At 41.7% G+C, this 23,238-nt stretch overlaps 1 protein-coding gene across 1 annotated transcript in view; it reads right to left on the bottom strand.

Annotated features, from left to right (window-relative positions):
- The window catches only part of MGMT (O-6-methylguanine-DNA methyltransferase), a 119,804-nt gene that overhangs the window by 85,060 nt on the left and 11,506 nt on the right, over positions 1–23,238 (bottom strand). The window contains exon 3 of the mRNA XM_030453384.1: positions 16,245–16,384. Within this exon, the coding sequence (XP_030309244.1) occupies positions 16,245–16,384 (140 nt within the window). The remainder of the gene's footprint in view (positions 1–16,244; positions 16,385–23,238) is intronic.

Genomic DNA, 23,238 nt, shown 5'->3' with positions numbered 1-23,238 from the left:
CACAATTTCCCTGCAGGAACACTCCTGGCAGCACTGCATCCCTCTGAAAACAACAAGCACCAGAGCTACCCCCCCACAGGAGACAATCTGCTGTTAAGCTACACCTCTACCAGCAGCATATGGCAGTCCTGGCTCAGTTCAAACCCTCCATAGCATTTTACACCAATTCTCCTCCTCCAAACACAGCTAACAGCAGCACACTCAGTTCATCACATACATTCCACCTCTACTGAGCAGCAGCAGCCAGGTTTGGAGGTACCACCATTCCCATGCAGCATCAGCAAGACCTCAGCTGGGCATTTAGCACACCCCAGCCTTGTGCAGCCCTTCAGGAGCTGCTAATCTGCATTGGAAGATCCTTACAGCTCTTAAAATACTTAACTCAATACTTCAGGGTGCTTAAACCGCAAGCTGCCTTCTATCTTCAAATATCTACAGAACTAACAGTAGCACTCTTAAGTTAGGAGTGACAAATACTAGAAAACCTCCACAATTTGGCTTCCATATCTCTGAATTGGTATTTCAGTGACAGATGTTTGTTGCGGCAAAAACCTCTGTCAGAACAAAATTAGGTGATCTATCATTTTAAGATATGGTCTTCATATACTGTTTACTCGAAGATATCACTTGCCTCAAGCCAATTTTGACCAAGAACATTTTGTGATATGGAAGTGATTTGTATATCATCATTTTTGTGATAAATGTAGCTCTTGAACACAAAATAACCTACTATTCCACAGTATTACAGTTAAAACTCCTTCACCAGTAAATCTGTACTACTGCTTTTATTACTACAAAGATACTGTATCTAGACTTCAATGTATTTCCCATTTTTATTCACTGAATAAGGCTGCCTGGCTTCTTGGCTTTACATCAGGGACCTTGGCCCCCTCCCCTGCTTCATCCCAGAGATGCTCCTCGGGTTTTGGGGGGCACGGGAGGAGCTCGGAATCCACCCCCCAACAGAGACCTTTGCATTTGGTTTTGGCAAACAGGGCAAAGGAGACAGAGCAATGCAAAATATCTCCCAGACCCAGAGTGCTGAGGGGCAGGGGCTGCTCCAGCTGCTCATGTGTCATCCAAAATGAAGCATTCAGCTCCACCACCACTGCTTCAGAGGTACCAGCCCTCCTCCAAGAGTCTAAAGCCTTCTGCCTCATGGATATTTGGAATAAACCAGCAGCCTCCATCTCACCCCCTGCAGTGGCAGCAGGGCAGGGGATGTGTTAACAGGAGCCAACCACAAAGGGCTGAGAGGCACCACAAAGCACAGAAGATGGACAAATCACAGCTGTAGGTGGATGAGACAGAACAAGAACATCCCGAGAGGCTGAGTAAACAAAGGGGGCATCTATCACTTGGTCTGGGCAAACCACCTTAAACCTGAGGAATTTCCACCACCTATGCAGAACCTGACACCTTTTCAGAGACCCCTGGTTAGCAGGAACACCTGCAAAGTAGAAAATCAAATGGGGTCCATGTATTATAACATAAGCCACCGAATAAGCACAATTTGGTGATGAGCTCCAGCCACTGCTAGCCTTGGGTTAATCTAAAACACAGTCCTAGCAATGAGGGGCTTCAGCTCTGCAGCCTTCCCAAAGCAAGAGCTGACCTGACACTGATGGCACCCAGTGGGAAGCAGGAGAGCAGCACCACAGTGCACAGACACAGATCCCTCACCCATCCAGTCCCTGGCTCTGCTGTCACCATTGTCAGGGCTTGCAGCAGGAGGAAACTCAAGTCCAGAGGTGACCTGACTCCCCGCCTGCTCCATCACGGGATATGAAGGCTACACCAAAGGTTTTTCTCTGTTCCAACTTAAAACGCCCTTTTCTTCAGAGAAGTGGTGCAGAGGGGTTGCCATGGTTTTAGTCCATTTGCATCCTGACTGACCAACACCAGGAGAAATTCCTCACCAGTGCATGGGGGCCATGGTGTAACAGAGCCCCAGCTCAGCTCTGTTATCCCATGTGTTTGCCCTGGCTGCCCACACGTTTGGAAGGACCCTCAGCAACCCATCTGCTCTGCTTTGTCCATCAGCTTCCCCATCAGGGTAACCCAGCACCAAGATCTGCTGGGTACTATTTTAGGAATAAAAACGGCTTTAAGGGGAGAGATGATTTTTAACCTCGTTACAGTGGCAGGAGAACAGACTGGGAAGCAAAAAAAGTCTTATTGGGGAGCTGATGGGAAATCATTCTTATCATTAGGCTCACAACATTGGAGAGCAACACTGCAGTTCAGAGCTCCAACAGCAAGATAAATGAATTTACAAGAACCACGAGCACTGTGGCCTTTGTTCCTTTCACAGGCTGAGATTTAAAATAGCACAGATCAGGCTGCCCAGCTAGAAATAGGACACTGCACTCTACCCAGCTTATTAAAAAGCTATCCTTCAGCAGGTGTTAATTTTACCACATGTGTACCAACAGCTTTCAACAAAACATCTTTTATATCGGAAGCTGTGAGCACAGAACTTGCTGGGAACAAGATTTTTTTTGTGCTATTTAATGGCAAGTGCCCAACTTGCTGCTTGGTAAAGGAAAACTGGGTAGTTATTCACATGAGATTCCACTATAATCGAAATTAGCTCAAGTGTAAGTTGGTGTTACCACTGTTTGGAAAAAAGTAGCATGAATATCTTGTTGACAGAGAAATAAGAAAGCTCTTTCTGAATGTTAACCAGAACAGAAACCTGCTCTTCCATTGCAATATCCCTAGAAGAGATTGCTTATTCTATTGGAAAAAAAAACCAAACAAAACCCACCACAAAGTTCTGAAGCCATGTGTAGAAAACAGTGAAACCCAACATGCTCCAATCCATATGGGAATGGTCCTGGCTGGGACTGTCAAGCATTTGAGAGCAGCAAAGCACACAGGGAACACATGAAACCTTCCAGAGAGCCTCTGCTCATCAATAGCACAGAAAAACCACAGGAAACTGGGGACAAGTGGTCACATTTTGCCTATTTTTGGCATTCATTCCAGCACACTGGAATACAAAATTTTTCTTCGAAAAGCAGAAGTCAGAGAACTCTACAATGCCTCAAATTAAAAAGAAAATATTAATTTGGCAGAGTCTGAGGAAAAAACTGGTATTACAAGAAGGGACTCTACTTCAAAGTCTTCCCCATGAAGGATTAACAACAAATACACTGTGCAGAAGGATTCTTTCAATAGGATAATTCCAAGACTCTTGATTTAATGATCCAATTTTCCTTTTTTCAAAGTTTGCAGAGGAATGTGTATATTTTATCCTCTGATCTTTTCACTTGTTCAGATCAGTATCTGCAAGTCCTCACAAAAGGGAAACTCTCACTCACAGCTGCTTCATAACTTAAAGGAATAAAATCACAAGACTGTTTCAGCCAGGATGTGCAAAAATGATCCATTTGGAAACTAAACATTAAAGTGTGTGCTAGAGGCACAAAGGAAAACCCAGATCTTCCAATATACAGAAAAAGGTTAGAATTAGGACTTCTCGGGGAGTTTTGACCACGATTAGTTTCCATCTGTCAACTGTATAAACCAACAATTATTTCCTTTTGCTATTACATCAAAAAAAACAAGACATCATGATTTGGCCTACAGCAACATAACCACTGAAAGAATTTTTTGCTGGGGATCAATTTGCATGATAAACTGTTGTTAACAGATACCATCTGTTTTTAAATTTAGTAAAAGGGCCCATATTATACAGCTCATTACAAATATTACTAACTCTTAGACAATGACTCTTGTAAAGTGTATATCGTAGTTAATGAAGTAGAAAGCTTAAACAACAAATCATTTACAAGTTTTTGTACAGTACTTCTAATGGAGGGAGTTTATAATCGTAGAAAGATGTAATCACTTATGTTAAGCAATCCATGGACCTAGTCAATGTAGCACAAACAGCCATTATGCAAAATTATGACATTAAAGGGAAAAAGACTATTGCAGACTTTGCATTTTACACGAGATGCCACACAGGCTAATAACTTTGAAAGAATTAAACAGGTGAGAGCCTTCACTTTAAAAAGAGTATTTTTCCACCAAATATCAAAAGCATATTCAACTTGGCCTGAGATTTGCTGCCCTGAATTAGACCTGACACCAGTAACAAAGGGGATTCTGTAATGGACATGGGCTCTTACAATACAGTGCATTAATGGGCATCATGGTGAACATAATCTGTCAGGAACAGTCACAATAAAGATGTTCTACTGATTAATGTTCCACTAGGCCTGTATTTAATAATTTATATAATTTGTATTAACTTTAAAATTGCCATCGCTACGGTGGGCAAGGAAAAAAACACCACAAACAATTCCATATAATAGTTTTACATGGGAAAACATTATACACTGCAATTAAAAGTGTTAGGTTCATGCAGGCGCAATCCTTCAAGATTTACAGAGATGAATTGTTGTGAAACAAAGCTGCACATTTAAACAATATAATCAGAGAACACTTCTAAGAGATCATAAATACTTTATATATTACATTAATATTGCTGTTTGGTGTAATTGCATTTATATTCTTATAAACTGGGTTTTTAAGTATTACTCCCATAACGATGTAGGCTTCTATAAAATTAACTTAAAATCATGACAGCACGTCTTATAAAAAACGTCCCCATTCATTTTCCTGTATTTGTATCAAGAAAGAGAAACATTACAGTAGTAAAATTGGTCATTCCACATTCATTCACTTAATCCTTGTTTTTATACAAAGAATTAAGCACCCCTTCCCAACGCATTACACAGCGCAGCTCGCGGGTATTGGTCAAGAATATCCTATGCTATCCTATCAGGATGATTAATGAAGGCACCTTTTTCACAGAATGTCAGCCTCTGCCTTTTTAACAACTGACCTTTCATAGAATACTACTGAACTCATAATTCCACTTTTGTTCAGTTTCTTATTAGTGGAGTTAAAATTAATACTTATGGGAATGATGGCTAAGGTGATGCACAGTAAATCTTAGAGCACATCAACCTTCTGCACCAACTACCCAAGGAATAGTACCTGCATTTGTCTAGTTCAATAGCATAAGTATTCTAGTAAAACTCTGTGTCCTTTTAAAAGACAAATTAGGTCAATATTCAACCCTCTTTTCAAGTACAAAGGTGTACATCTGGAGATAGACTTTCAAAGTTCAGATATCCTTGCAAAATAGTTAATGCCTACTGTACAGGGAGGGACTGTGTGTCCTGCTGCACTGTTTGAAGCTTCCAAGAAGAAGAAAACAATACATGGCAGAAAGAAACTGAGAAGCAGCTCAAAATCTGCTGGGTTGTGTTTAGTTACAGGAGAACAACATTAAAAAAAGAGATTAAATCCTCAACAAGAATATTCAGTAATGTAACTGCTATGCCTTATAAAAACGCTGGCATTAACTCTTCTTCCTCAGCTTTATACATTAACAGGAGTATACCCAGAAGCTATCAAGCTCCAGAAGGCTTTCCATCCTGGAAGATATTTTATCATAAAGATGTGAAACTCTTTATTGGCACAGGAAGATCAACACGCACGCTCTGGCAGCACCATATCTGTTGTCAAACACTTAAGACATCACACAACTGCCAGCAATTGTGTTGGGAAACGTGCAATAACATAAGCAAACTGCAGCTTAATTTTCCTCTATGCATTCATTCCCATTCATGTGGAGTCCAGTCACATTCATTATGGGAGAGGGCAGCTGCATTATGGCTAAATATTGGATCCTGCAAACAGAATGGCCAGGGCACTGCTGCAGCCCTTGCAAATCAAAGAGGCCAGGAGGATTTCACCCTCAATGAGCCTTTCTAGAACAAAGCCGGAGGACACTGGAATAGATTTCAGCCTTTCCTTCAAACTCAGTATTTTTCATAAGGTCAGCTGGGTTGTAACTTCACTTTCCCATAACCTGAGACACATGGAAATGCCCAGCTCCCCAGCAGAACAGTTCCTGTAAGGCAACTTCACAAGCTGACCACACTCCACTTTTGGCACAGCCTTCCTGACCCTTTCTCCAGGATGCATTGCACCAGTAAGTACAGCCAGAAAAACAAAAACCACACACACAAAAAAACCTTTTCTGGAATGTATTTTACTCCTACAACAAAAGCAAATGGTATTTTCTGGCTCTTTCAGCACCTAGAAACACTATTGCACTGGGGCAAGGTTTTTCCTTCCAACAAACCATGAAAAATTTTACAACTTTGTAACTGCTGACTGTTCAGAACTTGCATGAGAAAAGAATGATTTCTGAAAAACATATTGAAACCCTGAGTCCCAGCATAACTTTTGAAAGGGGGTTTCAACCAGAACTGCCAAGGAAAGACCACTGTCATCTTCCAGCATCTGCTTACACAGATGAAAAAATAAATGCACAACATTTACCAATGAAGGATAAACTGATTTTAAAAGATTGATTTAAAAAGAACCTGAAAGAGCCTTCAAAGGATGGATGCTTGGTCCAGCCTGGTTCTAAGTCTCACTCTCCAACTCTTCCCTGGGCTCTCAGAAAGTTCTTCAGCAAATCCAGGTGAGAGCTACTGGAGAGCTCCACTGCAACACTTCTTTTGCAATACCAGCCAACCACTGCAGCTTCTCCACTGCACAGCAACAAACAGAATTACTGAAAAGGTCCACTGAAACAGGTTCTTAGTTCTGTTCAAGCGATGATCCCCTCTGTAGGCTGAAATTGAGTTCTGGGATCTGTAGCTATTCAGTAAACTAGGCAGTCATGCTAGCATGAAAGCTTTTTGTTAAGTGACAGAACAGTACTTATAAAAATATTGTAAAAACTTAATTCCTTATTGGTTGAGAAGTTCACTTGAGATGGAGAAGATTCCCAATTGAAGTGCTGGATGAATAAAAAGATATTTCCCAATTAATGTACACATATGTCTTCTGGAGACCAACAAAACCCCAGAGCTTTCAATCCTGCAAGTGCTAATCCTGCTGTTAAGTTGTGTGAGTTAGAGTTAGCTTGGCCATAAATTACCCCAGTTACTCTGGATTTTTTATAGCAAAGTGATAGACCTGGAAGAAAAGTACTGAGTGAAGACAAAGTTAGTGTGTGAATTGACACAAAGAAAAAAAAGTGCTACACAGATGTGTCACAGTTGCTAGTATTATTTTACTATTTCAGCAACACTACTATTCAATAAACTGTAAATATATGCTCATTCTGATAGTTCTGAGATTTCCATAAAACAAAAAATTAAGATGCAGCAAGCTTTTGGAACTAGTGACAGTGAGCTATCTGATAGAGTTCAGAAATGCTAGAGCCACCCTGAAGCAGCCCTTCACTGCCACTCATGTACAAGTCACAAAAATGCCCAAGAAACACACAAAACCAAAGTTTTCAGTCCTAGCAAACTGACTAAAAAGACTAAAAGCAGCAGTTTTGATAGAGCTGTTTTCTACATGCAATTTTGTAGCTTATAAAAGAATTCAAGATTCTAAATCCACATCATGAGGAAGCCAAGTCTGACTCCTCGGGATGTGATCACAGCACTATCAGCAAGCAGAAAGTGTTACCAAGAATGTATACCCAAGCTTCATTATACCTGGGGATTGTTTTCTGGCAATTTGGAATCTTTTTAAGTGTGATTTATCACTGCTTCAGACAAAAGATTCTTTGTTTGCTTTCAAATTACCTGCATGCACTGGAAATCATTTACATCACGAATGGTTTTTTGTTCCTGCATCCTTTTGTTATTGCTATAAGTTCTATGAAAAAGAATTTAAAAGCATATTTCCCAGAACAGCCAGGAAGCACGAGAGAGGCTATCACAACCCTGAGGATATCCTCTGTTTCAGGCTGAAGCATAAATCTTGAAACCCAGAGGATATCTGCATAAATGAGGATCATTTGGACAACTTCAGGGTCGCAGGCAGTATCACCCAGCACACAGAGAATTCCTGACCCACCGGAGCTGAGAGGTGATCCCAACCATGGCCAACAGGAATTGCAACCAACACTGGAGCAGAGTCCAACAGGGATGAGGACCAGACATGTACATGAGCAGAGCTGCAAAAGAAAAGCCTCCTAAGATGCTCAGGTGCAAAAAGCCTTCCAAAGCAAGCAACAAAACCCCCACAAGACCAAGTCCCCCTTGGTTACTTTTCCCTGGTAACATCACTGTTAGAAAGCAAAGAAATCTGACTCAAGGAATTCAAGCAGAGGTGGAAAGTCCAGAGAGTCTGAGGTGCCCTGTGCCAGGGAGAGGTGTCACCCAGACATGGGGTCAGTCTGGACTCCTCAGTTTCAGAGGTATAAACAGAAGACATTTTCTATATTCTTCAGGTGTTCGTGTCAGCATGTAAAATTAGAACAAACTATTTCCAGAAGTGAAGAACGTTCATGAGCTGTGAAGAATGACTATTTCCAAATTATTGAGGTATTACATTTCAAATTGCCTTAATCTAACCTGATTTATATTTATGACCAAGTTTCATACAGTGTTTAAACTTTCAACAACTCCTCCCAAGGCAGATCATTGAACCTGAGGAGTTTAAAAAATAAGGCTGGAAATACTCTCCATCCTGCTTCTCCCTTACGTCCAGGCATCTACTCACCAGGCTGCTAAGTGCAGTTATCCATCACAAGAGGTTTTCTAAATGTATTTTGCTCAGCACAGTTGTAGTTTATGTATTAGTCTACTGTAGCACCATGTACCACAGGAGCTCTAGATTAATGCAGCAGCTACAGAAAACTTGGTGTGCTGCCACAACAGTTTGTACATCAATAACTGCAGCGGCCAGACGTGTTCCCAGGGAGCTGCAAGCTTTGTGCTTGGCACCCACTGATCCACCCAGCAATCCAACAGCCACTCTGCCAGGGAAAGCTGTGACAGAACCCCTTCAACTTTTAGGAATATTTAGACATTTCCTACTGAGGCACGGAGGGCTACAAAAGCAGCTGTCTGGGTAAAGGGGACTTGTATGGTGCTTCAGTGAGAGTGATTTTAGTGGCAGAGGTGGGTTGGGGCAAGATGGAATTAAGCAGCTTGCTTTTATCTGTTTGAAAAGGACTTGGGAACCATTCAGGTGTCACAGTGGGGAAGCTGCCCCTGTGGAACAGGCTCTGCAGCACCTAAACCACAGCCCCTGTGCTGCATCTTTGCAGTGCACGTAACAAATCAACTGGAAAAAATGAACTCATTGTCCAGACTCCATGGCAAAAATCAAACCTGTGGAATCCAAAGTTCCTGGGAGGCAGCCAGTCCAGTCACTTGCTTCTTCACAGGTGACAAGAACCATACCTAGCTGTCTAGTAGCAGTTCAGTGAACGTAGCAGCAATGAGAGGCTCTGGATGTTTTCTTTCCAGCTCCAGAGAGGCTTTCCAGCAGGAGCAGAAAGGACCATTTCTGCAGCTAAATCCAAGATGCAAAGCCTTGTCCCAGGAGACAAGCTGCCCCAAGCTTGGCCATGCTTTGCCAGCATCTCCCAGGTGAGATAACTGTGAGCATTCCACACCAGCGTGGGTGCTACATGCACCTGCATCAGTGCCCACAGAACTCAATTCTATACAAATTTAGACTTTTCCTAATAGACATTTAAATAAATCAGACATAGATTTACCCATCAGAAAGACACAGGGTTCTTAGGAACAGCTCTGCAGCCAGAAATCCTGACAGCAAATGATAAAACCAGAAGCTTGAGACCCAAGATCTGGGAGAGCCAGGAGTTCCCCAGTGCAACCTTCAGCTGATGGGGCACCAGCTACTGCACAGCACCCACTGCTCCATCCTGGGGCCAGGAACTTTGCACCACTGACCAGGATTTTTCTCATTTTTCATCAGACTCTTACAAGATGCAATATGGAAACCAGTATTAAATGTTTAATGCGATCAGCAATTCACAATTATTTCCTAAGTGTCTTTTCCTGGATAACTTTTTCCACTGCATGATCTTAGTGAGGAGATAATAGGGGAAGCTGCTTTTGAATAAGTTTTACATTTCCCTTGCTCGACTCTAATATAACAATGCCACCATTATTAATATTTTTCCTCCACAAAACAGCACTAGCCTTCCAAAGAAAAAGTCCTTGACCAAAATATCAGAGGATATTAAACTGAGAAGTGATCTACTGATGCAAATCATTAAATCTATTTGCATTTGCTTACTGAACCCTAACACAGAAATTAAACTACATAGTGTGGGAAAAAGAGCTGGTTTTGCATGGTTAAAAGGAGACATCTTGGAAGATCCAAGCTCGATGTCATTAATTTTCCTTCTTCCCCTCATTAACAAGTAAAATGTTTTCACTGCTTGAAAAGTTTTAATAAATAGGAAAAAGCAGGGCAGCTGACATAAGTTTTTAATGTAATATACAAGAGCTTTTAATATTTTTACATATATTAATGTAAAAGCTAAAAATAAATGTTAAAAGGTTACATTTGTGAAGAAAGAAAAATGGCATTTACAGCTACAGGATAAGGTTTCCCAATTTAACACTTTCTCCTCTGGTTGTGAAGCTCATTTGCCATTTCAGTGCCAAGGTGAGCCATGGGACTTAGGGACACAGCCACCTGCACCTCAGGGTCATTTCTGGGCTTTGTCCTACCAAGCCTTAAATTCTCTTTAAAGAGGGAATTAAGGGAGGCATTTGAAGAACAGCTGTGATTAGCACTAGCACAGGTACCATGGGATCTTTGAGAGTTTTCCTGCAAATGCAAGAACCCAAAGCAGCAAGCAGTGACCAGCAGCTGCCACCTCCAGCTGGGAAAAGCCCCCCCAAAAATCCTGGCACCTCTCAAACACTGCACAGGGCTCTGAGCACAGCACTTGTACAACCAGGCAGCACTAACAGGTTCTGTAACTCAGTCTCTCACTTCTGGAGAACTGCAAGAAGGGTTCAAGATGGGCACCTGTACTTCTACCCCTCTGTCTAACTTCAGAACAGCCCTGGGGCTTTAAATTACCCTGGGCATTATCTGTTCACATTGCTAGACTTTTTCTGGAGGACTAGAAAAGCCTGAGAAGAAACCAGCAGATATGATGCCATACTGAACACTTGAAGAATACCCACTAACTCTGACAGATAACAGAAACATAGTCCATGTCATCACGCAGCCCTTTTTCCAGCTTTACAGCAGGGATTTACTATGGAAAAATGCTCCCCTGCATTAATCTACCTCTGGCAGGAGAAGTGGAAAGGTTCCACTCATGGCCTGAATCACAGAAGAGTTAAAAGATCCACCAGGCATCCTGTCTGTGGCACAGTATAGGGCAGGGTGTCAGGAAAAGATTTATTTTACTTAGAAATTTCTAGAAGAGATTATTCTGCCCAGACAAATTCTCACACTTCTCAGCAAAATTATTTTTCATTGCTATTACAGCTCTACATCTTCTGCACTAGAAATAAACCCATCATATTTGTGGTATTTTCAAGTGGGTGTCTGCAGAAGTTATATTATCTAATACACTTTGTTGTTATTTTTGCCATTTTAAAATATCATCACTGGAAAAGGCTCTCTCTGGGATGTTGGAACATTTCCTGCTTTAGAAGCCTTGACCAAGCAGCAAGGTTGGCAAACACACACCAGGCAAAGCTCTTTGCTCTTCTGCACACCATCTTCTACCATTTTGAACTGGCATTAATTATAACATGAAAGCTTTTAAACCATCAAGTTATTACCATAAATAGTTGTCCAATAGAAATATAGGGGAGGGTTTAATTTTTTATTTTTATTATTTTTTTACATAGACTCCTCAAAGGTTTCTCTAGTCAGATTTATGGACACAAACACAACTGAAGACTGCAGAAAACACTCCTGAATCTTGTACCATCCCCTTTGACAGTAGAATACACAGGCAGCAGTGCTGTCAGGAAAAATAACATAGCATAAATGCTATATAAAGGAGAGTATTGATTCCAGTGGAGTTGCCTGAGATTCAGTTCAGTTTAAGGAACAGAGGGATATGGGTTTTGGCAATCATGCAAAACAAAGTTCACCATCCACACCTGACAGTAAAATTCATCCTTCAAACCCTTCCTAAAAACATCTGGAACTTTGTATTTGAGCTGTGCTACATGCAAGGCTTTGACAAAGTCTGAACTTTCTACATGGTTTTGCAGGTCTTGAGAAAAGAGGGGTTTTTTTTAGTTTTTTGAAACACTATTTCCAACATTTTCTTGCCTTCATGCAGCATAAACAGTGTGTAGCACCACCACAAGAAACTATGAAAAAACCTAGCCCAGTTTATTTTTAATAAAAGAAGGACTATGCTATATAATAACTCTTCCTGCCACATCCATTGAATCTGCTGAAATAAAGATTGATGCCTGGATATTTGTAGACACTACTACCAGAGAAGGTAATATTTCTTTTTTTTTCTTAAAAAAAAGATACACCACCTTCCTGGAATTTTGAAATAATCTGAAGTAACCACCATCATCTTCCTACCAAGGAATCTGCATGCAGTGTTCAAGACAATTGGCAGAAAACTCACTGAGACTTGCAAACACTCAGTGCCACAAGTTAACATACATTTAGAAATGGAAAGCTCAGACAAAGATGTGTAAGACTTTGACCTTCTCCTCTGGGGACTGTTCTTCACAAGCACCCACAAAATGCTTTCCCTTTACCCATCAATTAATAAATCCCAACTGGGAAGGGCTGAAGCAGAAGCAGCACAGAGCCCCCCCTCACTCCCACAGCCTGACCACATTTTCAGGGGAAATAATGTCCAAAATCCTGTGTGGGTTTTGCCCCAGGTGCTGAGCAAGCATCACCCCAGAAAGAGCTGGAATCCCTGAGCCAAAGCAGCACTGGGAAGCTTTTGGGAAGGTCCTAGAGGAGCAGGGAACATGAGGAGCAGGACTCAGGGCACTCATGAAATGCAGACTGTACCTCAAACCTCATCTCCTGATCTTAACACCCACAAAAAAGCCACCTAATGAACCATTTTCCAGTCACTGTAGGCAGTAATTAAATACACTGAACTACATAAAAGGGCCATGTAAGACATCCTGTGATCATAAGTGGCTGGTTACAGTCTGTGCAAGAGCTCTGGAAAGTGCACAGAGGGGGTTCTGACATCTTCCCTCTGGGAGGACTATGACCTTAACAGAGAATAAACAATGCTGCAGTACCAGTTAGGAAAACCAACCAAAGAGTAGTAATAGTTTTCCAAAAACTGCAGATGTTTAATTATTTTTTTGTAAGGTCTACAAACTGCACACGTGCCACAGGATAACTCCACAGGGACAGGGGTCTTGGTCTTTGAAATAATTAGCAGTACAGCTTTACTTAGAGAAGAATAACGGTTGTAAATACAGTTGCTCCTCTTTAACAACAAAAACATCAGGCTGTGCAGGAGCAGAACCCAGTGCCTTGGTTCCACCAGGTACTTTCCACCACATCTTTCCTCAAGAAACAACCTGGAGTCTGGAGTACCAACAGCTTCAGTCTCCAGCAGGTCTCTGGGTCATCTTTTCCCTCTCCCCAGCTCTGCACTTAAAATTATCCCAAAGCCATTAACTTCTCTACTCCAAACGTGTACTCTGTGTCCTTTATGTTTTATCCTACACCATTTTAATTATGAAGTCTCTGCTGTCACACAATAATGTGAAGGAAGAACTGAGCAGGGAAGAGTGGCACCTCTTCCAGGCTACATTGCCAAGACCCTTCTATTCACACAAGTCCCATCAGATGCTCATGGTGAGACAGAAGTCTATTCAAAGCAGCAGAGCAGTCACATACCTACCTCCTTCACTTGGCTTTTAGTGTGCCCCTGAGCTCCACTAAGTTCCTCAGCCTTGGCTGATGCTTATTGGAAAAATAGGAGGAGTGGCACAATCCCAAATGCCTCCCACTTGTGGCATCAAAGTGAGATATCACTCACAGTAAATTTTACAGTATGAGGAATGAAACAGTTAGCAAAGTTGACATTTAAACCATCATCACTGGCTATGATTAAACACCTCAGAGATGAACAGAGGGGTTCACACCTCTCCAAGTTATTGTTCTAGGCTCTTATCAGACTCAGCTGCATCCGCTGTGTTTGCACACACTTGAGATTTTCTTTGCATCTGTAATGGCTGGAAACCTGTTTAAACTGAGATTCTGCAGAGTTTCTGATAAAGTTAAACTGGCAGAGAGAGATTGACTGAAACCCTGGCAAACTTCTTGAGCTGAAGATTCACCCCTAAAAGGTTTAGGCAGATTAATAAGAGAAGAATGGCCAAACTGGCTCCTTGTTCCTCCTCCTCTGATCTCCTAGTCAGGCACAGGGAAAAGAAACAGTGTAAAGAAAATTACAAATAACCTGCAAGAAACAGAGAGCAGATAGGATCACACTGCTTCCAAAAAAATCCTTCTTTTCAAAATATAAAGGGAAGCCTGGGGTACCCCTTCACCACCAGGAAAATGCACATTTTGACCCATCAAGGAATCATAAACCAAGTCAGGCTGCCCAATCTCACTTCTCATAAAAGGTACATGAAACACCTACAACTTCTGAGGTCTCTCAAACTGCAGTTTGCACCCAAATACCCCCAGTTCCCTGGGTCTATCTACAGAGGGCCAGATGACCAGCAGAAACCATTGTAGTTAACATTCAATAAATTAAAACTTTGACCCTAATGTTTAGCTGCAAATCAAAGTATATAATTATGATATGTAGGAAATTATTTTATGCATATGTACACAAGTATTTAGCAAGGGTGAATAAAAACTCCTCTTCCTCAAACAGAAACCCTTACCCTGTGCCATGCCTCCACTTTTAAACTCTGCAGCTTCACAAGGGGCAGAATAACCTCAGGTTATTACAATTAGTTTCATCTCATTAATAGATCAATTTCTTTCAAGCATACTGAAAACTGAATTTTACTTTGTTGCTTCTCCTTTTATACTACATTATAGCCTGTGCTCTTAAGTTTTAAGGAGAGCCATCACAGAATAGGCTGTAATCTCAGGTGATTAATTGCACAGCATTTTACAAGCTGTAAAATAGAGCAAGATCTCCACAAACCGATTATGCCATTAACCAGGCACACTTATCAGACTTTTCTACAACTACCAGGCTTGTCTGACCGATTGCGAGTCTTAAGTATTTATATATTTCAAAGGTTTACTTATTTTTGTTGTTAAAACCCCCTAAAAATCCATATTGATTGCTACATGCAATTCTACATGAGAAGTCCCAAGCACAGCAGAGCAGAATACCAATATTTACTACAGGGCTTCTGCTCATTATGGTTCCCTCTGACAGGGCCCCATTAAAATCAATTTTTACGTTTCTCATGGTTTGGGGTTTTTCTACTCAGTGTTTTTACCATAGTGTTTATTAGCCAGTTAGGAGAGGCACAGGGTGCTGTTTGGGTTTTATTTTATTCTGTTGAAAATAACAAGGCTCGATTAAACAGCTCTTCACTAGCTATGAGTAGAAGAGATTCCATGTTGTACTTCAGCACATTTACAGATGGCTTTAAAATGTCTAGAACTTTGTAATCAGTAAAGACAAAAGCAAGTCTCACCTTTCACCTCTTTTCCAGATGGAAATTTTTGAAGTAATTGTAAGAATATTCTGCTTACCATTAACTTCTGAACCACCCTCGAGTACTGTTCAATCATTAATATAACAATTTTTGCATATAACTTATCAGATGGCATGATTTAAGTGGTACCAAGATGCCACTAAAGCCTCAACACTTCTGGGAGGCCAGGAAATGAGCTCACCAGTGAGAAAAATCAAATGAGGACCAGATAAAAACTGAAGAACCCAGGAAAGGCTCTCGATTGCCTGATGCCTGCCTAAAGAACACCATCTCGAGATCCTCCTTCAACCAGCCAGCCTGCTCACATTACACATGAGCACATGGTCCTTCCAAAGGGGGAAAAACCCTGCCTTGCAGCACTGCCACCTCCAGAAGGGGAACAACCCACTGCCTGTGGCAGCATCTTTCACTTGAGCATCTTTCACCTGTGCATCTTTCACTTGTGCAGCAACGAGCGAGTAACAAAGGATGAGACTTCTTAGGAAAGATCTACAAAATTTACTAAGCATGTAAAGAGGTCTTACTCCTCAGTGACAGATTCACATGGCCAAAACCAGGGGTTGGGATTTACTTTCCAAACCTGTGTTAAAAGTGCCTTTATTTCCTAACATTTCTTTGCCATCATTACCGATGCAGCAAGCACCGTGTGCCCAGCACGGCTCATAAAAACAAGTACTCATAGTCATGTCTTGGCTCCTCCAGGCAATCTCTTCCCTCTACCACATCCACAAACATAAGATCAATAGGACATGAACTCACCCACTTGGCAGAACGCTCATTTTTGGAAGTTTTATTTCATGTAAGCCCATTTCACACCCAGATATCTGCAGCTTTCCCACGGGGCTGAGCAGAACCACGCGCTTCTCCTTGCACTGAGATTCCCCTCCTTTGGAAGTCACCTGAGCAGGAAAACAGAACTCACTTTAAATGCATGTGTTTTCACCAAGGAACATTCATCTCAAGATATTTTGAGTAGGTTTCAAAAGTTGTTTGCTTGGTTTTTTTTTTTTAAAGGAAGAAAACAGTGTATATCAAGTTTCCCCAGCTATGGCTTTTACTTTCAAGACTCCGACTTAAAATGTTCATTCCTAAGAAGTCAGCATTTAAATCAAAGTTTCAGAACCCACATTAACGTTAGCAGAAGAGTGACCTTTGAAAAAAAAGTCAAGTAATAGCAGTTTCATGGTTGGTTTCTCAGCTAACATGCAATGCGTTTTGACATTGATTTCAAAAGGATTATTGTGACAACAAAGTATATTCACTGCTTTACAGCAGCAGTGTTATGCAAATAACTGCTGGGACACAAATAGAGGATGTCTGCTGGAAAAATATATGAAAAAAATCAATCATTCCTTAGGAAAAGAAGCATTTTTTATTCCCATTGTTACTAGCCTGGTTTTATGATTACTGATAGGACAGAGTTGAACCAGATGCCAAGCATTTCTCAATATTATACAAGACCAACAATAACATATTGTCAAATTCATCTGGGCTTAAAAACCCAGTCTGAACCAGGAGATGCTGGAGCAGCATTTACAGTTTGGTTTGTACAGGCATTAGGAAACCAAGGAGAACACCACAAGTATGTCCCCTGCAGTCACCCAGGCACCAAGCCAGGGCTGCAGGTCACATCCCCACCTGTGACACCCATGGGCCCCTGCAGCAAAGGGGATGATGCTGAAAGCCTGAGAAGCACTGGATGAAATGCAGGAGTGTTTAAGCAGTGGGGAAACTGATAGAGGAGCACAAGGACAGACTAGGGGTGCATCAGAGACAGGAAAATGGACAGGACAGTTACAGCTGGCCACTGCTTACACCTATGCAATATTTTTTTTTTTTTTTAAATTTAAGCCCCATTATTAAGTGCTATGTAATGAAGTCAAACGTGTGATTAACATAATCCATGTGAAGAGAGAAAAAAAAATAAAAAAAATTCTGTCCACTAGAGCAGAAGCAAACTGCAACCTCAGTTTCAGGCAGCACTTCCACAATCCAGCTCTGCAGTGTGCCAGGCTTGAAGAGCTGCCCCTTCCTACTCATCCATACAGCCCGACTGCTGGCCAAAACAGCTTTCTGATAGATAAGCAAATGTTTGCTAGTGCTACAGTGAAACCCTCCTTTTCAACCAGGTTTTTCCTCAATTCCTGCTACTTCCTCAAGGAGAAAACTTGGGTGAACTTTTTATTTTTAGCAGAGGACCTGGGTGAGCTTTTGCAGCAGCAGCACCTCACTGCAGAAGCCTTAGTAAAAAAGCAGCATCAAAGTTTACATATGTGGATAACCAGTATACATTCTTCATGGTTATTTGGTTGACAGCCCCAAAATAGATGCACTGAAGCTCACACCATGTACTTCATGAATATAACAATTTAGTGGTAAGAGGACAGCTTTTTCATTACAACAAAACACAGGATGCAGTGAGTAACAAAACTATAAATAAGCCTGGGAGTTCACACCAAGTTGAACTAAGCTGTATAGATGAAAACCTTGAGTGAGTACAACCAGCATTTTCAGTCTTGTTTATCATATGCATTGGGCAGCAATATTAAAAGGTTTATTTTTATAAAAGCATGGAACTGCACAACATACACCCACATCCACCCGTGGCTGGGAGATGAAGGTCACTGTGCAGATGCCCAGACGCTCAGGTGCCTTTTCACCCCTTACCTGCAGCTGAAATGAGCCAGAAAAGAAGGAGGGCACAAAACACTCCTGAAGGCACTATTTGAGAATAAAGCAAAACTTTATTCAAGATTTAAATTGCAGCAGCTTTTTAGCTGCAGATACAATCAGCCTCTAAGGCTGACCCGCTGAAATCAGCAAATGAGACATCACAGGAGCAGACTGCTGCTGAAATCCAGCTCCTGCCCACATCCTTCCAGTAAAGGCACAATTTGCTCAGCACCATCGTCCCCACAGTGCCCTTGCTGAAGCTGTGAGAACCAGAACTGAGTGGCAGTTTACAGCAAAATATCTAATAAACACAAGCAAGCTGCCTTCTGCCTTTTTACTCCAGCTTATGTACATGAATAATTTGAGGCATTTTCATCAAGGACTTCATGAGCCCCACTTTAATTCTCCTTTTCCAGTTTTAAGATTTACAAATTTGTGCCAAAATCTGTCAAAAATTCAAAACTTATTTGGTAGGAAAGACAGGAGCTGTAGAGAGGAAACTTCTCCTGCCATCCCCTGGAGTCTCACTACAGCAATAATAGGTGCAATGCCAGGCTGGATCTCACCACACCACTAAACCCTCCATGGAAACCTGGAAGAGCTGTTAAACAGATGATTATCAAGAGGTTTTCACAGTGAAGGATTTATCAGTAAGAATATTGCCATGATTTATGGGTTAATCTCTCCAGAGGAGCCCCATTTTCCAGGCATGTTCTTGTGACTTGAACAGCATGTGCCTGGGTGCCACCACCTTCCTCCAAAGGGTGAAGGTCCCTAAATCACACAGCAACTCCACTGAACACCCCCAGGAAACAGAAGTGCCACTCACACTGCTCTCCTAGGGCTCTGATGCTAAGGATGCAAAGCAGCAGGAACTTTTACCTCCTAAACAAGGTGCTGGGACCCAAAGAGCCAACATGAGCTTGCCAACTTGTATCCACAGATCTTACACTTCCATCTTCCATCATTCAGTTTCACAGACCAGGTTTTCAGTACTAGAACATGCCTCCTATTTGATGTTTTTATTGAAATCTGCACTAATGGCCTTTGCCATTACTAAATCAGAATTATTTACCATGTTCTACTGCTCTAACCCCCCCCCCCCCAAATTCCACTGTAGTCTGGTTTGACATTCTAGAATCCAACTCATCTCCATAAAGGGCAATGGATAAATAATGAAACACAAAGAAATTCTGAGGATCAACAAGGTTCAAAAAAATCCACAAAGTGTTTCCATGCATGGTGTTCTCCCCAGGGGCCTGTGTTTTCCAGAAGACAAGAGAGCAAACCTCATGGCATTTCCTGCACCCCAGCACCATGTCCCAGAGCCCTGCAGTCCCAGAGCCCTGGCACTGCTCAGGGGAAAGAATTCAAAGCATCTTCGTCAGCATTGCTTTCCAATTGTTCCTCTCTTCTCCTCTTACAGTGCTAAAACCCTTGACCCTGCAGATTTCCACTGGAAAAAAAGAAAAAAAAAAGGAACAGTGCTGCCTGCAGATGTGTTTGCACCCACCAGAAGTGTTCAGCCCCTCAAGATATCAGAAATTGTCTTAAACCAAGTTCTGCCTGAAGGCTGCAGTCAAAGAGACCAAAAATCCCAGCTTTTCACGTTTTCCCCTCAGTATTATTGAGCCCCTGAGTCGTTCCCATCAGGAAGGAGCCTGAGCCCTATCTCTGATGGATCTCCCTCTACACGTTTTTCTATTTCCTTCACTCTGCTTTGCCAACAATACAAACCCACCATGCTGTATGAAAACATTAATGATAATCCTCTCTGCCACCACCAGCATCTGATTTAACAGGGGATTTCCATTAGGCTACAGCATGTGGCTGAACTTCAAATGGAAGTCCTCATGACTTTTTTTTTACTTGAATATTTTCTGAGAATCAAGGCAAAAATAACATTCAACCACTAAACCTAATGTGTCCTCACATTCTGCAATTATTTTTTTAAACCAAGGGAGTGCATTAATCAGTGAGATGACACAGTTGCCTCCAAGAAATTGCTCTCTTGTTCCTTTCAGATAAGTGTTAATCTTTGTGTACATGCAACCAACAGGATAAAGCTGCATTACAATCCTTCCTCTGTTTCACCTGCCATTCCTCAAACCCAGAAATTGCTATATTTCTACCACTTCTAGACTAATCAGCACTGCACACTTGAAAATTCTCAGTTCTTCAATGCCACAAAAGTTACTGGGTTTTAAAAGTCAGGAGCCCAACCAGATGCACTGAGGTTTCCCCAGCAATCTTATCCCAGTGTTGGGCTTAGGATCTAACTACACACTGGCTTCAAAAGCTAAAAAGAACTGGCAGTCTGTCTGGGAGGATCCCAAATAGGACAAATCCAAGTGATTATCAGCTGTAAAAGCTGAGTTTCTAGATGTATTTATCCAATAAAATAAGCACAGTTTGAGGGCAATGTCACCTCGAGTGCCCAGCCCACCAAGGTGCAAAGTGCCAACTCATTTACTTCCTATTCCTCACAAATACATCCTCAGGACCCATCACTCCAGTGTTCTGACACACTTGCACTAGTGTAGGAGCTGTAATTCTCAGGCAGCTGCCCTGTTTCTGATGCCATATAACATCAGGGACTTGCCAAAAAGCAATACCAGGAATTTGTGGGGTTTGAGGGGATGATCAATAAATGCCAGGGAACTTGCTTCTTCATCGTAATTACAGGGAAGAAATACCAGTCCTGAACTCTCTAAGTGTCCTCCTTTTGAGTATCAAACCTGCTTGTTATTGATTCAAGTTTTGAATTAAAATTCAATGAAAGCTTGAAATATTGGATTTAAATTTAAGGGGGATACTTCACAGGTACCTGGACTGGTTTGCCAATTTGCTCCTTCATTTCAGCCATTCCTCCCAATCCAGTGAGTTTACATCCTTCTCATAACAAAACCCTTATAAAACCCAATCAGCATTATTTGTCAATGCAAACCCAGCCGGGAACCATCACCAGAAAGAAGAAGTTTGATGTGTCCATCTCCCATCCACAGCAGCAAGAACAGTCACCAACATCTCCTCTTACACCCTCCTAAGGACAACTGCATGAAATTATGACTTAGAAACTCAGTCCCCAATGCTGTTTGCAAAATGTTGCTGCAAAAAAATTGCAGAAAGCTCCTGCCAGCCCTCCTGGGGCTGCAGGGATGAATAAGGAGGAGATGAGTAAGGATGAATGAGGAGGTTGACCACAGCCCCGGGTTTGGCACATGCCAGGGATCCGCTCATCCAAGGCTTTCATTAAATTATAGTTCTCTCAACATCTCCTTACTAGCTTAAGGCTTCCTGTATTTGTTTTACTGGTTTCTGCATGTTTAAAAGGAAACAATCCATTGTATGGTAAAAACACAGCCAAAGATATAAATAGTAAAGGTAACACATTTGTGTACATACACTTCAGCATGGAGAGTAATTTTCCAGCCTTATGCAGCTTCTCTCAGCTGGGAAAGTAATTTCTCCTGTGTTCTAAAACAGAGAAAAACTTAAAGGTTGGGGAAAAAACCCCACAGAATGCATGCAGACCACATGCAATCAGAACACAAGTGTAAAGGCCTCCTCTCTTGTAATTATGTTGATCATCTCTTGTTTCACCTTCCAAATGAAGAGTGGCTGCTACAGAGGAGCAAAAGAAAGTGTGTACTACAAATAATTTCAGTGGGGGAAGAAAGAAGGGAAAATTAAAAAGAATTCTCACACCCAGAAATACTTTAATGCACTGGAATAAAAATTATACAAAGAAACATTTAACTCAGCCTTTTTGCTTCCTATGAAGTGTTTGCTTTCTTTCAAAGATAAAATACAAACTTTTCCAAAAGCTGCTTCCTACTCTTGGAAGAGTGCAAAGGTTTCCAACTGACCATGCTGGAGCAAACTCTAATGCTGCAAGGATGCCTTGATCAAACAGATCCCTATAGGTTTGGTACCTTATTCTGGACAAGGGAACCCATTAAAGAAGTGTCTGTAAGGCAGGGCTAAGCTTCTCCTGGTCTAACAGAACGAGAGGAGGCTGCTGCTGCCCCCTGCACCACACACTCACAGGGCAGTCCTGCCAGCATCTCATTACAGATGATCATTTCAGACCAAGTAACATTCATTTTCTGTATCAGAACTTGGACATCCCACACAGCATCCTTCAAACATACGGAAATAGGTTAATCCAACAAAAGCTGAGCACCTTCCAGTTTTTAAATTCAGGCAAAAGTTAAATTTTGAGGAAGGAAAAAAGGTGCTACATTTGTTGTTCAAATTCAAGGAGAAAGTCTTGAAATAAAACTGCCACAATGGTAGCTAATCAGATTTAATTTTGTCAATATAATCTGCTGCAACAGATTAAACAACATTTAAAATTACCCTTGATGCTATAAAAACCCAGTCCTGCATCAGGCTCTTGTGAACTAGATGAACACCCACCTGGACATCAGCCACTTCTTCCCCCCCATACACCCCACAATAACTCTGTACTTCATCTTTTTCTTCCTATTCCATCCTAAGCAAACTTTTAGCTTGCAGAATAAAGCACCATAGATCAGCTCCAGATAGATTTGTCCTTGCTGCAGGAGTGACAACCATCCCTACAGCTGAACAACAGGACGGTGACCCAGAGAAGGCTTTTAAGAAAAAGCAGCACTGAAATGTACTGCAGTATCCCACTAATATCTATCTCTGAGGCTCCTCCAAGTAAATCTCACCCTGGTGAAGCCAAAACTGTAACTTCAGAGGGTGAGAAAACACAACCTGCTCATTTCCTGGCCAGGGGAGGTCTGGAAAGGAAATGTCAGACACACTGTGAGCAAATCCAGGCTCAGTTTGGGGTGATGCAACAATTTCTTTACCTTCCAAAGAAGGAATCTCACCAAAAACATGAAAGAGTCAAACTGCTTATTTTAAACACATGCCAGCCACCAAAAATCAGCTCCCACCTTCACTTCCCAGCAGATCCACTCCAGAGAAGCCCCTGCCAGCCCAGCAGGATGGATCCATTCCACACCCAGAGAGCACCATCTCCTCTCCACGGCATTTTTAAAAGCATTCAACAAGAGCAAACACATTTATTAAACAATCAAGGAAA

This window comes from Calypte anna, chromosome 6 (genome assembly GCF_003957555.1).
Source record: "Calypte anna isolate BGI_N300 chromosome 6, bCalAnn1_v1.p, whole genome shotgun sequence".
NCBI lineage: Eukaryota > Metazoa > Chordata > Aves > Apodiformes > Trochilidae > Calypte > Calypte anna.
Note: the sequence above shows the minus strand (reverse complement) of the source record. Positions and strands in the feature narration are given on the sequence as shown.